Source organism: Mobula hypostoma, chromosome 8, assembly GCF_963921235.1.
Source record: "Mobula hypostoma chromosome 8, sMobHyp1.1, whole genome shotgun sequence".
Taxonomy (NCBI): domain Eukaryota; kingdom Metazoa; phylum Chordata; class Chondrichthyes; order Myliobatiformes; family Myliobatidae; genus Mobula; species Mobula hypostoma.
In genome coordinates, this window is record NC_086104.1 from 134,581,558 (window position 1) to 134,598,305 (window position 16,748).

At 40.8% G+C, this 16,748-nt stretch overlaps 1 protein-coding gene across 1 annotated transcript in view; it reads left to right on the forward strand.

Annotated features, from left to right (window-relative positions):
- The window catches only part of LOC134351210 (deleted in malignant brain tumors 1 protein-like), a 242,193-nt gene that overhangs the window by 130,783 nt on the left and 94,662 nt on the right, over window positions 1-16,748 (forward strand). Inside the window, exon 4 of the mRNA XM_063057320.1 lies at window positions 12,796-13,107. Within this exon, the coding sequence (XP_062913390.1) occupies window positions 12,796-13,107 (312 nt within the window). The remainder of the gene's footprint in view (window positions 1-12,795; window positions 13,108-16,748) is intronic.

Here is a 16,748-nt window from a genome sequence, read left to right on the forward strand (position 1 = left end):
TCACTGTGGATCCTTCTGAAAAAACAATGTCTAATCCAATTTACTACTACTCCTTGAATGCCAAGCGACTGAACTATCTTGACCAATCTTTCATGAGGGACCTTGTCAAAGATCTTACAACGTCAATGTGGACAACATCCACTGCTTTGCCTTCGTCGCCTTTCCACGGAACATAATTGAAACGTTCTGTAAGATTGGTTCCATACGACGTTCCACGGGCAAACTCATGTTGACGATCCCTAATCAATCGCTGTCTAGCCAAATACCTATATACACGGTCTCGTAGTATACTTTGCAATCGCCTTCCACTTCTGATGTCAGCCTCACCGGCCTACGATTTTCTGGCGTGTTCTTACAGCTTTTATTGAACAACATCACCTATCCTCACATCCTGCGGTATCTCATGCGTGGATAAAAATCTTTTGAACATCTCTACCAAGGCCCCTGCGGTCTCTGCATTAGCCTCGTTCAGGTTTCGAGGGAATACCTTGACAGAACCCGGGGATTTATCCAATCAAATTTGCCCCAAGACAGCAAACACTGCCTGCTCTGTACATTGCGTCGGTCCAAGACCTCGCTGCTGCATTGGTTCAAATATATAAAATCTTTAACTGCCCCGAGTAAATACAGAAGCAAAAATAAAATCAGTTTAAGATCACTGCCGATCTCTAATTGCTTCTCGCATAAATTAGTACTCTGATTTACCGAGGACAAATTTTGTCCATTGCTATCCGTTTGCTCTTAACATATCTTTAGAAGCTCTTAAGATTCTCCCTCACCTTCTCTGCAAGAAAATAACACTCAAGTCTTGTTTTACCGTTCCTGATTTCCTTGTCCTGCACTCTTTATACTGCTCAAGTACCTCATTTGTTCCAGTCTGCCTATACTTGCTGTGCAACTACTTATTTTCCTTAGCAGGGTCTCAATACCTCTAAAATCTAAAGTATATTGAAACTGTTAATTTTGCCTTTTACTCAGGCAGAAACATACAACCTGTATTTTCAAATTTTGACTTTTGAATACCTCTTTCTTACTTTGTACACCTTGCCAGAATAACAACGTGTCTGAGCCTACACACCTGGATCCTTTCTGATGCGATGGAAATTGGCCTTTCTCCAAATTAAAACCACACCTGGAGGACCAGACCTAACCTTTTTCATAATTACCTTGAATCTAATTGCATTATGATAATTACATGCAAACTGTTGCCCTACACTAATGGCTGTCACCTGTCCTGTCTCCTTTCCTATCATGTGATCAGGTATTGCAGTCTCTCTAGTTGGGTCTTCGATGTACTGGTTTAGGAAACTTCTCTGAACACATTTGGCAACCTCAATCCTTTCCAGCCCATTAACAAAATGGGAGGATAAATCAATATGATGAAAGTTAAAACCACCTTCGATCACAACTTTATGCTTCCTCTGTGATCTCCTTCAATATTTTCTTCTCTAAATCACGTGGGCGCTTGGGTAATAAATAATATATTCCCATTAAGATGGTATTACTTTCATATTCCTCAGTTCGACTCAGCAAACCTCACTAGGCGAGATATACAAACCGTTCTAACTGAGCACTCCCGTGACATTTTCCTGAATAGGAATGCGATCACTCCTCCTTCAATCCCTCCCGCCTTATCCCGTCTAAAGCAACGAAACCTTGGAATAATGAGCTGCCAGTCCTCCCGCAACTAAGTCTCACTAATGGGTATAATGTCATAATTTTGCCTGCTCATGCATGACCGGAACTTCTCAGCATTTCCAACAAGAGTCCTTGCATTGAATTATACTATCCGCAACCTGGAAAAACAGTCCCGCCCTTTTCAGTTTATTCATTCCTGACCTTTTGAGTAGGCAACAATCATTTTCCAGAACCACTTCACGATCTTTGTGATCTTCTGACACTATGGTGTCACGGGAGCAAGTTGTTCCGAGCACTCAGACGTGAGGGCCTTTCATAATCTGTTGTTGCCAGATTACCCAAAATAAGGATAAAGCAACTTGTAAACGTTGCGATATCATCTCACATTATACACATAAAATACGAATATGTAAGTAATGTTGCAGTGCCGAAGAGGAGATAATGGAAAGCATGTGATTTTGAAGCAGAGTCTTGGATCAGATCAATTGCCTTTTATGCAGTAGTAATGCTGGGAAAGAGCAGTTTTCTGCTGATACAGCATGAACAATATCATCTAGTCATTTCAAATAAAAATATATCAAAAATTCGCAGCAATCAGGGTATTGAGATGAGCAAATACGGCAAACAGATCATTTAACGGTGTTTCTGCATTTGAAAACAAACATCATGAAAATCGGTGCTTACGCCAGACGAAGCACCAAAAATACCAGCAGTGCATGGGAACTAAGAGCGGAGGATTGGGCTGATGCACTCGCATGACTTGCACAAAGCACCTTTGGTCCGGAATAAATAATTAGTGTGTCATCACAACCAATGTCCAGGGCTAAAACTCTCTGACTGCAACCTTGTAACCAGTGGTGTGCCGCAAGGATCAATGCTGGATCCATTGTTAGTAATGAGGTAAAATGGATTAGCAAATTTGTTGCTAACATCAGTATTGGCGGCATAGTGTGCAGCGAGGAAGGCTGTCAAATCTTGCAGAGTAATCTGGACTAACTATGAGAATAGGCTGAGAAATGGCAATTTAATGCAAACAACTATTCGGTGTGCAGTTCAGAAGAAGAAACAGGGGTAACGAATGGTCGGGCTGAGGTGTGAGGTAAAACGAAGGAATCTCAGAATACAGATTCATACTTCCACGAATGAGACATCACAGGTAGATAGCATCGTAAGGAAAGCTTTTTGGCATATTGACCGTTATAAATGAGAGCTTTGAGTATAGGAGTTGCGATGTTACGTCGAAGTTGTATAAGACCTTGGTGAGGGTGAGTTTGATGTGTTGGTTGCCGTACTGGTCATCTGCCTACAGGAACGATATTAATAAACGTGAAGGAATGCAGGGGAAAAATACAGTGGTGCTGGAATGTTTGTGAACCCTGTAGAATATTCTCTATTTCTGCTTATATATGACCTAAAATGTGATATCAGATCTTCACGTAAGTCCTAAGACTAGAGAAAGGGAAGTCAATCAAATAAGTAACACAAAACTTTGTACTTGTTCATTTACATATTGAGAAAAATGGTCAAATATTGCATGCATTTGTTGGAAGAAGTATGTAAACCTCTGAGGTAATGCCTTCCACAAAAGCTATTCAGAGTCAGGTGTTCCAATCAATGAGATTATATTGGAGTGTGTGTTGTTCAGGTGCCCTGCCATGTAAAAATACAGACAATGTCATCTCTTCTGAAGAAAGATCTCTTTGTGTGCACCCTGCCTCGATCAAAATGTACAGATGTCCTCAGAGGAATTGTTGAAATGCATGAAGCTGGAGAATGCTACAAAGGCATTTCTAAACACCGGAGTGTTCATCAATCCACAGTAAGAGGAACTGTTTACCATTGGATGAAATTCAATACTATTGATAGTCTTCTAGAAGTGTTACCCTGCAAAGGTGACACCAAGATCACAACGTGTAATGATGAAGGAGGTGAAAAAGAACCTGAGGGTAACAGCAAAAGACCTGCAATAATCTCTGCTCATGTATCCACCACGAAGGAAACCTCTGCTCTCCAAAAAAAATGCTGCAATTCTCAAGTTTGCAAAAGACCACCTGGATGTTCTCCAACACTCCTGGGACAGTGTTCTGTGGACAGATGAGATAAAAATTAAACTTTTTGGCAGAAATACACATTGCTATGTTTGGAGGAAAAGAGGCACTGCACACCAACACCAAAACCTGATGCAAACTGTGAAGCATGATAGAAGGAACGTTATCGTTTGGGGCTGCTCTGCTGCCGCAGGGCCTGGGCAGTTTGCAATCGTGCAGGGAAAATGAATTAGAAATTATATCAAGACATTTTACTGGAGACTGTCAGGGTAACAGTCCGTCATCTGAAGCTTGAGAGAAATTCAATAATGCAAAAAGGCAACAAGCTGAAAGACAAGAGTAAATTAACATCAGAATGTTTAAAAAAGATGTTAATTCGAGTTTCGAATGGTCGAGTCAATATCCTGAACTTAATCCTATCGAAATATTGTGGAAGCACATGAAGCTAACAGTTCATTCGAAGAAGCTCACCAACATCCCACAGTTATAACTGTGCAAGGGGGTCATACCAGTTGCTGAAAACAAAGGTTCACATACTTGTTTTCTAACAAACACATGTAATATTGGATCATTTTTCTGATTAAAGAAATGAACAAGTATTGTGCTTTTGTATTACTTATTTAATTGGGTTCCCTTCATCTAGTTTTAGCACATGCAAAGGTGTGATCACATTTCAACAGGGTTCACAAACTTTCTCGCACCACTGCTAAGGATGTTGCCAGGACTGGCGGGTTTGAGTTACAGAGAAAGGTTAAATAGATTTGCAGTTTATTCCCCAGATCTTATTTGGGGAAGGGCTTTTAGAGACATACAAAATTATGTCGAATACAGATAGAGTAAATATATGCAAGACTTTTCCCTCAGATTTGGTGATGGGTTCGGGTAAAAGATGAAATATTTACTGGGAATCAGAGGGAGACTTCTACACTCAGAAGTTGGCGCGAGCGTAAAGAACCGTAAATTCTATTGGTGGATGCGGTGTTAATTGCTACACTGAAAGACGTTTGAATAGGTACATAGGTCGGAGGGCTGCGAAGGGCTATGTTTCGGGTGCTGGTAGATGGGAAGAGGCAAAATACTAGGTAGGCACGGATTAATGGGCTGAATGGCCTGTTTCTTTGCTGGACTGCTCTGTGACTTTTTTTTCTTGCTAAAGCCAGTTAATGTGGGCTAATTTGAGATATCGCGAGTGGGGTAGGGTAATTACCGGGGTCCGAAAGAACTACTTTTCTGTGACTCATTTGCCTTACACTCGTAGAGGCGGACCAATCGCCTACAGGTGTTAAGGAGGAGAACTAAACATTTGTGACCTCTGACCTCACAATGTGAGGATGTGTCCAGATGTCAGCAGACCGAAAGTAATTTTCAATGCAAAAACACGATGTGAAGTAACAGCTGTCGACTCGTGATTACGCTGTCATGAAAAACGAATACATGAGAAAGCGAAACCACTCTTCTAAAACAGTTGGGTTTCCACCGCCTCACATCATTAGGACATTTCTCGCTGATGGCTTTATAAGTTTGATAACTCTAAACCCGCCTCCCATGAACAACTCCGCTTCTACGTCCTAACACGACCGCTCCACAAATAAATATAATTATGTCTTTTCTTGTTTTAGGGCGTCCGGGGGATTGTCAGCCTGACCGGTCAGGTAATCTTTCTTAATTATCATTACGCGTAGGGCTGGGTCTGATTGTCACTGAAAATCAAGCTGAGAGGTTACAGCTGAAATCCGGTGCAGTGATTCGGCAGAGAAATGACTCCGCTGACATTGTCCAAAAGTTTAAAGGTGTTCACACATTTTATTTTATTTTTGTGTGTTGAGGGTGATATCACGTTGAGACCCAATTTAACTCTTTCTCCTTTGAGCCCCAGTTAGAGGAATGTCTCCTCCCGTCCAAACAAGTTTGGGTTCTGTCACTGATTTGATTAAGACTGAGTGCAGCGGGACACAGACCCGAGCAGTCTAACAGCTGTTCTCCGAAAAGAGAAAACGAACCCTCAGCTCATCCTTTCTTTTCTCTGGGAAACGCTTTGTTTTCCGGAACAACCGGATGGCTCCCGGTTCACCGGATGATTTGATTTTGTCACGTTTAGCAGTTCATGTGTTGTCTGCCACAGCCTGATTTTTCGTTGGATCATAACATAGACCTGCGGAGTTTAAATGCTTGGGGTGGGTGGGCAGACGGAGCGGTTTACTGAGTATCCAGTAGCCGGAATCTTAAACTAACGTTAAAGATTGATCTCTCTTTAACTGATATTTTTCAGAAAGCGTGAAGTCGAGGTTGATGAACGCAGGCAGTCGATGCGCCGGGAGACTGGAGGTTCACTACGTGGGAACCTGGGGGGCTGTGCATGATTATGAATGGGACCTGGATGACGCGACTGTGGTGTGCCGGGAGCTGGGTTGCGGCAAAGCGGTGGATGCCCCGGGTGGGGCTCACTTTGGAGCAGGTTCCGGACCAGTTTGGACCTATAATGTTCAGTGCAACGGAAACGAAGCAACCCTGCGGGAGTGTAAATCTAGCACATGGGGTCATTATGAGTTGCCTCACTCCAATGATGCTGGTGTCATCTGCTCAGGTAAAAATCAGAATTCTGTCCCTTCCATCCCGCCAGATTGATGACTTTATGATGTCCCGACTGTAAAATACTGCGGGCTGATAAACCGCCGCCAGTGACGTGAAACTAAATACGGTTATGTCGAAATTATTCCCGTCGTGTTGTGATCGCAATTTGTGTTACCGAGCCGATTTTACCGATGTTAATTAGACACGTACATTGAGTACACACTACTGGACACGACACAGCATTTGAAAGGGCTCAGCAGTCAAGTAGCATCCATGGTGCAAGATAAAATGCTGTCAGAGTTGTCAGTGATCCGGAAATAAATCAGCGAGAAATTTTATACCAGAGATAATGCACATTTCACTGAGTTCCTCCATAGTATGTTTTTAGTTGTTCCATTTTCCAGCAATTGCATCGACAGAGCCATGGAGTTGTCTTCCCTTGGGTGAAAGATTTGCGTATTCCTCTCATAATTTACACACCTCAATAAAGATTTAACTCCTGGTTTCTCCATAATTATAGTGCACCCAAACAGATAGCATCTGTTATTATAGAATAACAATTTCCCAAAAGCCAGATGCTGGAAATGTGAAATAACGTCAAGAGATGTTGCAATCAATGCAATCCCGTATAGCAACTGTGGAGCGGAAAGCAGAGTTAACACCTTAGTTGTATCACCATCTTTGCAAAGTATTTTCCTTCAGTATGTCCATGTAGATCCTGCTGCAAAATAAAGTTATAAAGAAACAACAAAGCAACTCCAACTCCCTCCATACAAATGCTGCCTTACCTGAGGTATATTTCCAGGGTTTTTGGTTTAAGATCAGATTTATTGTATTTGCGTTTATTTTATGTTGACACGACACTGGTCACGGCATTGAATACTGACACAACGCTGCGTCAGTGTTAGGGTAGTATGAGACTCAATGGCAGATCTGTGCGTCCCGTGAGCCAGTTCCCTCGTGGTACTTTTATTTGTGATGTTACCTTCAGTAACATGGAAATTAAGTGCAATGCACTTGGTCGAGACTGAATACTGTTGTGTGCCGGTAATGGAGAAAATGAGTGCCCATCATGGGAGAAAGGATGGTTAAGATGTTGGAAATGGACTCAGATGAGTTACTTTGTTCTGAATGATCTCAAACAGCTTCAGTATTATGGGAGCTGATCCATGTTAGCTTTGCCTGACATTCCTGAATTTTGATTCATCAATAATAACATGATATTGGGGAGAATCAGAAGAGACACTTGCTGCCTGATAATTAAAGATGCATATGTGTTGTCGCCATAGCATTTGTACGTCCCGTCTAGTTCAGGTTCTGTTCATGTTTGACTGCTAAGTTACAGATGATGTGATGTACAATCTCAGAATGTCGAGGAGAGATAATGTGAGCTGCAGTAATATTCCTGACACTTGGTCAGTATGAACACATTACATCACGTATGAGCTCATACTTGATTAATATTTAGACTTTGCACTACTTGGTCTGGAAATGAGGTCAAATGTTAAAAAAGCAGAAGAGAAATTCATCTTCTTGCCAGATATAGAGAAAATGCTACATAGGCTGGTGCTCAAGATGAAGCTGACTCAGTCCACAACTTTCTGCAGCTTCGTTAAATCCTGCGTGGTAGCCCTCCCACCCCGATCCTCACACACCCCATACCAGAATGCGATGCTGCCAGTTATAATGCTCTCCACGGTACAAATGTAAAAAATGGTGAGTGTCTTTGGTGTCATATCAAATCTTTTAAAACTCGAATAAAATACATTCGCCATCGTGTCTTATTTGTAACTTCATCATTATATTGGACCCAAGATATAGTTTAGGAAATGTTGTCACCCAGGGATTTGAAATTGCTAACTCATTCCACTTCTGATCCCCATATGTGGACTGGTGCTTGTGCCCTCTTCTGAACCTTTCTCAAGTTCACAATCAGTTCTTTGGTTCAGTGAAGGTTGTTGCTGCAATACCACACAAATGTGTATATATGTACATGTATGTGGATTCCAGCAAGACATTTGATAAAGTACCCCATGCAAGGCTTATGGAGAAAGAAAGGAGGCAGGGGATCCAGGGGACATTGTCTTATGGATCCAGAGCTGGCTTGCCCACAGAAGGCAAAGAGTGGTTGTAGACAGATCATATTCTGCATGGAGGTCGGTCACCAGTGGAGGGCATCAGGGATCTGTTCTGGGACCCTAACTCTTAGTGATTTTCATAGATGACCTGAATGAGGAAGTGGAGGGATGGTTTAGTAAGTTTGCTGATGACACAAAGGTTGGAGGTGTTGTGGATAGTGTGGAGGGCTGTCAGAGGTTACAGAGGGACATTGATAGGATGCAAAACTGGGCTGAGAAGTGGCAGATGCAGTTCAACCCAGATAAGTGTGAAGTGGTTCATTTTGGTAGGTCAAATATGACGGCAGTATTAATGGTAAGACTCTTGGCAGTGTGGAGGATCAGAAAGATCTTGGGGTGCAAGTTAAGAAGGTGTATGGTGCATTGGCCTTCATCAGTCATGGAACTGAATTTAGGAGCCGAGAGGTAATGTTGCAGCTATATAGGCCCCTGGTTAGACCCCATTTGGAGTACTGTGCTCAGTTCTGGTCGCCTCACTACAGGAATGATGTGGAAGCCATAGAAATGTTGCAGTGGAGATTTACAAGGATGTTGCCTGGATTGGGGAGCATGCCTCATGAGAATAGGTTGAGTGAACTCGGCCGTTTCTCCTTGGAGTGACGGAGGATGAGAGGTTAATTGATAGAGGTGTATAAGATGATGAGAGGCATTGATCGTGTGGATAGACTTTTTCCCAGGGCTGAAATGGTTGCCACAAGAGGACACAGGTTTAAGGTGCTGGGGAGTAGGTACAGAGGAGATGTCATGGGTATTTTTTTTTATTCAGAGAGTGCTGAGTGCGTGGAATGTGCTACCGGCAACGGTGGTGTAGGCGGATATGATATGGTCTTTTAGGAGACTTTTGGATAGGTACATGGAGCTTAGAAAAAATAGAGGGCTATAGGTAAGCCTAGCAATTTCTAAGGTAGGGACATGTTCGACACAACTTTGTGGGCTGAAGGGCCTGTATTCTGCTGTAGGTTTTGTATGTTTCCTTGTCTCTATGCTTCTATATTTCATTCTGTGCGCCTTTTCATTCCCATCTAAAATTTTGCCAACAATAATTGTGCCGTCAGCGAATTTACAGATGTTTAGAGAGGGTAAAGCAGTGGGCGAAGCACACATACTTGAGGTGCGCCAGTGTTGATGATCAGCGCAGTGGAGATGCTATTTCCGAAATGCGCAGACTGCTTTTCCGGTGAGGAAATCAAGGATCCAGTTGCAGAGGATGGTACAAAAGGCCTAGTTGTGGATCGTTCGATCAGAACGGTTGGAACGTTTGTTTTAAGCACTAAACCATGGTCAATAAGCAGCACTCTGATAAAACTGTTGGTAGTTTACAAGTGCTCCGAGGTAGCATGAAGAGCCAATAAGTGAGATAGCCCTCCCTAAATCAAACCTGCTCTTTTCTGTCTTTTAAATGCCACTAATCTAGCTATGAGTTGTCTATGAACCTCCTGGCTTTTCATTTGGGTATGTACGGTATGTTCTCGTTGGCACATGGTTGTGCACACAGGTTTTAAAGAAGTAGAAGATATGAGATATAGGAATAGGCAGAAGGATATTAGCTTAAGCTGTGGCCATGCATAGATCAAATTGAATAATGCGTGGAATATTGTTAGATTTATCTCGATGAGTTTGAGGGAAAGCAGCTTACTAAAGCAAGCGAGGACATGGGATACAGTAAGGAGGAAGGGAAGAAAGAATGTTGAAGAATTTTGATAAATGGAAAGATCTTGCAGTTCATAGCTTCATAGATAAAAAAAAAGTGGCAACAGAGGAGGACAGAGGATATCGGAGATCATATACTTTATAATCATCCATTAGCCTCGTGATATCATGGATTTGTGCCTTGGAAGGTTTCCAGGGTGCAGGCCTGGGCAAGGTTTTATGAACGACCAGCAGTTTGCCATCCTGCCAGTCTCCCCTCTCCACGCCTCCGATGTTGTCCAAGTTAAGAGCAATAGGACCCAAATAAATTAGTATCGGTGTTGTCGCAGAGCAATGTGTGGTTAAGTGCCTTGCTCAAGGACACAACAGGCTGCGTCAGCCAAGGCTCGAACTAGCGACCTTCAGATCACTAGACGAACACCTTATCCACTTGGCCACGCGCCAACAGAGATCATATAGCATCTTTGCTATCAGAGGTCAAAATAAAGCATAAAGGAGTTGGGTCATCATGATAAAACTTTGTAAAACACTATTTCTCTTGGAGTACTAACTGCAGCTCTGCAGCCATTTTATAGGAAACTTTGGAAATGGTTTTGTTTGAGGAGTCGCCGAAGAGATGAACAAGGAGTTTTCTTGAAACAGAGGATTTTATTCATGGAGAAAAGACTGGATAGACTGAATTTGTTTTCGACAAAATGAACATGGTTGACATGCGACCTGATAGATTTGTGCAGAAATGTGAGGGAAACATGGTTAAATTTTCAGAAATCAATCAAGAACATTAAAAACAAGTAATTAAGTTAAAATGGATATGGGGATAAAGTTGCCCTGACAGAGAGTGAAGGACATCTGCAATGTTTCCATGTTCATATCTCCTTCAGGTGAGCTCTCTTCTTAAATGTTGGAATCCAACGGCATTTCTGCTTTCCTGCATTAATAGCCCGCATCGCTGCCAAGGAAGATGATTTTCCACCACCCCGATCTAGCGCATTGTTAAAAAACATGTTTTGTAAGTTTTTGAACGCTATCCTTGCCCATTGTGGGTAACATGAAGAAACTACAAATATTTGTGTACATTTGTCGGTCGCGTGTGAGGCAGCAGAAGATTGCAGGCTGGCGAATAATGTCTGGTTATTACAAAGGATGCAGGAATAAGCCAAGGGTATAAGTACTGATGATTCTGTCTCCAGTGAAATGTACGTTTCTAAGAAAGGATTCTGAGACGATAACGCTCTGCATTTGGGATAACCAGACTGGCTTTGTCTAGGGGGAAACAGTGTACCACCAATTTGCTCAAGCTTTTTTTTTCCTTCTAGAAAAGCTAATCAAGCCGATTGACGAGTGCAAGGCAGAAAATATTTTCCCCATAGATATAACTTAAGTCTTTGACGAGGACCCGCATGGCAGGTTGGACCAAGAGGTTAAAGAGTGAGGTAGTTATTTGTATATAAACTCTTATTGGTGATAGGACAGAGAGGGTGGTGATGGAGGGTTGTTCATTCAGTTTTGAGAACGGAGAACAGTATTTTATTATCACAGTATATTAAATACTTGTGTAACAATCCAGGTGGAATGACACAGAAGTTTGTGGATGGCATCAAAATTGCTGACACGGTGCATTGTTAAGAAATTTGTTCTTCGGTACATCACGATCTGGATCAGATGGAAAGGTGTGCACAGGACTGGTCGTTCAAGCTGAACTCAGATAGGCACAAAGTGATATATTTTTTAGAATTTAAACCTGCGTAAGACATGCATAGTGAATTAGTAGATCTTGAGAGGTGTTAATGAATAGAGAGAACAAGCAATTGATTCGGTGAAAGTGACAACACAAATGGGGTTGTGAGGAAGCCATCTGGCATACTTTCCCTTATCGGCCGGGGATGTGAGCACTTTGTGGGTCGTCAGATTACTGATGTGCGCGATGTCGGTCCGAATGCACGTTTATTGCTGTGTGCAGTTCTGATCTCTATGCTACTGAAAAGACGGTCTTATGCTGGAGAGGGTGCAGAGACGAATCAGAGGGATTTTTGATAGGACTAGACAGTTTGAGTTATAAGAAATATGGACAAGATGGGACTATTTTTAGCGAAGATTATGGAGATGTTATGTTATAGCGGTTAAAATATAATAGCTGTAGAAATAAGATATTAATAAGTTCAGCAAGGCAGGGAACATTTTCCTCATATTACAGAGCAGGGTTACTCATGGGAAATGGCTTCATTGAACATTAATGAAGTACATTCATATTTATTCTTGCAGGGACTCCAGTCATGGGATAGCAGAGGATCTGATTTTAAGCAGGGGAACTGGTTTATTTAAGGGTCATTATCTGTCCCCAATTAATTTGGAAAAAGAGAATTGAGGCTTCTGACGGTGTGCTGATATCCTGATGTAAAAGTCGGTAAAGTTGACAAGTGGTCAAACTGGCTGAATGCACTTATGACAGAAAGATTGTTCAACTCGGAATCGAGAATAATTCCTCTCATGACTGTAGCGATTGATTTGCAGAGACACAGCATCAGCTTGTGAAATTTGAGTAAAATCTGATCGGTATGGTGCCAAAATTAATCTACCAGTACCAAATAATTGCGATGCAGAGAGGAGGAAGGAAAGCATGTCATCTGTATGAGATGAAATTTGAATCCCTATGAATTCGGAATCTGAAATAATCTGAACTCAATTGGATTTGACTGCATGGTGTTATACTTGTCATTATTATGACTGTCCTTTCTCTCTTTTTATTTCAGGTCACAGAGTTCCAAGATTGGCGTCCGGGCATGAGGAATGCTCAGGAAGACTGGAGATGCAGTTTGGTAAAACCTGGAAAACGGTGTGTGACCTGCTCTGGGACATGGAAGATGCCAATGTGGTGTGCCATCAGCTTCAATGCGGAGTCGCTGTCTCTATGCTCGGTGGAGCCCATTTTGGAGCGGGGACTGGAACTATACAGGACGGTGTACTTAACTGTTGGGGTAATGAGTCAAACGTTCTGGAATGTCCATTTTCTTCAAGGAATCATGGTTGCAACCACACGAATGATGTCAGTCTAATCTGTTCTGGTGAGTACTAAATCAATGTGAAAACCTTGATGGCACTTGTAAATCAAAAGCAAGTTATCAAAAATTCTTATCATTGAGGACATCTAAATTGTAGTTCCATTCGATGTGATACTGATGTGATAATGATCGACAATTTCGGGATTGAAGGGTGGACCTGAAGAATTTTGCATTGTTTAACATTAATGATTGAGTCCCATTTGGGGTTCTGAATGAGAAATTTAAGAATACATCTATTTGGAAATTTAGATGTGGTGAGGCAGGGATCAGCCATCAAAGCACAATGCATAAATTACGATTGCGTACAGTAATGGAAGTTGGTATATTATCAAATTATTTCAGCATCAGGGCGCCGAAGTTCTATAATCATTAGGAATTTGCCTGAAAAAAAAAGAAATGAAACAAGCACGGATGGACGACTGAAAAGATATGGGCGACATAAGCAAATCAGCAGAAATGGTAGATAATATTATTGTCAGTAAAATGGAAAGAAAGGGCTGCAAGTAAATACGTGAAATTAAGAACGCTGAAGTGTGCTATGGCTTTATAGGCTTGCGGGATACGATGTCAGCCCTGCAACACCATTATAATAACACAACATACTACTGCAAATACAAACGTAAAAATAAGACAATTTCAAGATGTTAAGTAATGCTTTTAATCAGAAATTGTATTACACTATACAGGCAACAGATGTCAAACGTCTTCAGAAAACATCATTCAAATTAAATCAGAGACCATATAATGACAAAATGAAAAAAATGAATAGCACTTGGGAAATCACTACTGACTTAAAACTGTGGTAAATCGCCGACAACAGATGTAAAATAAGCTAAATGCTGAAGTATTCAACAGACTTTGTATTCTTCTCAAGAAAGCGAGTTAACAAGTAACCCCATTGCCTTTCATCACTGCTGCCGCAATTTTGTATGTTCATGAATGCATTGATGCTTGGATCACGTTGAATAAGTTTGACCTTCCTTGGGAAAGGAACTATACATAGAACTTGTAGAAAATTGGGTAGAAAAGTAGAAAGCCTTGGTTTGGGAAAATCTGTCCACTCCAGTGTACAGGAGAATCGTGTTGAGACACACTGTGACATTGCAATCAGAGCTTCACGCTTCAGACTTAAGCATAATGCCGTCAACAATGATGAAACAAAGTGGCTAAGAAAACAAAATCAATGACACAGTCAATACTCAGACGAGAGATGGCTTGTGAGTGCCCTGCAGATTTCGACCAGGACAGGGCACTTTGCTAATTTCATTGAGAATCTTTCTGAACACCTGAAAGGGTCATTGGGATCAAAGAAGATTTTAGCAGAGAAGAGAATAAGTGTACAAATATATCTTAGAAATGATTCAAGAAAATAAAAAGGTCCTGCAAACACAAATCCACATCAATTTAATTTCCAATAAGGTGGCGAAAGTAAAAGGCTAAATCTGAATGTGTGTTTTGTCTCCTAAACTAGGTTGAAATTTAAACCAAGTACAGTATGTACTATATTATTTAAATATAGAATGCGATCGCATAATAATCAATCCCTGTAACTATAAAAAGTTCTTCGACGTAAGGAAAGTAGTGGGAAAATAAGACTGTGTGGATAGTTTTATTATTGCTGTTTGCAATTAAAAAGGCTATGCGAAAGCTTTCAGCACTAGGATAAATAAATAGATAGATACACAGACGTTGTTAAGAAAAGTGGTCAATCATACAATCAATAAATTCATACAATCAGGAAAAATGCAATTACCATTGAAAATTTTAATGAACATCCATGGTAGGTAATTCAAAAATGTTACAACAAAGCAGAAACTAAAGAAAATAAATACATATTCTCTGGAAAGATAACGACATGGATTTCTTCCTTTAAAATTTGAAGAAGTATAAACAATTTTTCAGTGTTCTACAAGTATACACACTTAATTTATCTTACTTCTGGAAAAGGACCATTTGAAAATTCTGGGAGACATTCAATATATTAATTAATATATTTGGTCAATGTATTCATCATATCAACAATTAATATATAGGAGCCTTGAAGTAAATTCTATTAAAACTTCTCCCTTCTTCGCAATATGATCTATTTTCTTTGCGTGCCGATATCCCAGATATGGAAATGTTTTATATTCATCCATTGTTTGTGCTATATCTTGCTACTTGGTTTTGTATTGTACGAGTTTTATTGTACCTTTCTGTGAGCTTTCAAAATTGAACTCCGCTCATTTTTTCAAAATGATGTTATATTTGAGAAGACAATAAGACCTTAAGAATATTAGCAGAAGTGGGCCATTCATTCCATCGATTGTGCACTGACATTCCATCATGCTTGATCCCGGACCCCATTCAAACCCATACTCCTGCCATTTCGCCATAACCTTTGAGGTCATGACCAATCAATAATCAATCAATTTTTCACGTTAAATATAAATATAGCTGCGGCTTCTACCATTTTATCTGGCAGAGAATTCCACAATTCACTACTCTCTGGCTTTTTAAAAAAAAAAGTCCTCCTTACCTCGGTTCGTAAGAGTCACCTCTCAATTTTGAGGCTGTGCCCTCTCAGACTGGACACCACCGCCATAGCAATCATTCTCCCCACATCCATCTTATCGAGTCTTTTCAATATTCTGTAGGTTTCAATAAGAATACCCCCACCCCGCACCATTTCCACATTCTTCTAAATTCTCGTGAGTACAGACGCTGCCAAATGTTCTTTACACGTTCCCCCCTTCATTCCTGGAATCATCCTCGTGAAGCTCCTCTGGACTCACTTTAATAACAACATCCTTTCTGAGATATGGGGCATAAAACTGTTGACAATGCTCCAAATGCGGCCTGACCTGTGCTCCGTAAAGGCTCAGCATTATTTCATTGTTTTTGCATTCTATTCCTCTTGAAATGAATGCCAACATTGCATTTGCCTACTTTACCACATACTCAACCTGTAAATTAACCTTCTAAGATTCTTACAGGAGGACCCCGAAGCTGTACTTCTGTTTCTTTTACCAAAATACAAGAACATGCATTACCCAGTACTGTTTTCCATCTCCCACTGTGTGCTCATTCTTCCAGTTTGTCGAAGTCCTTCTGCAACCACGTTGTTTCATCAGCACTACCTACCGCTCCACTTATCTTCGTAACAACTGCATCAATTCCACTATCAAAATCATTGGCAATCGACGTGAAAAGTGACAAATATGAACAGCTTTCTTAATAGATAGAGTCATTCCAAACACATAAAATATCCAGAAATCATTAGGAGAAAAAAACAACAGGAATATGCTAAATTAAGAGATGGAATTGAAAGTCCCTGGAACATTAACAGGATATATGTTGCTCCAATAATAATATCTACAGCTGATGTCATCAGAAAGTTACTATACTGTAGCATTATACAATTGCGTTGAAAGAACAATGTGCGTAAAACTTCAGAAATAAGTAGTATTAAACACCACGAGAACAATACAAAAGTTCTTGTAATTGAGAAATGATTGTACTTTGCTATGCCTGTACTTCAGCTTTTACCAGCTTGACCTGAGAGGATAAATATAATGACCTACATTCATTGATACATGGCCAATTTGAAGTTATTCACTTCTTCATCAGGAAAGCTAAAGCAATTAATGCTTTAGTACCATTTT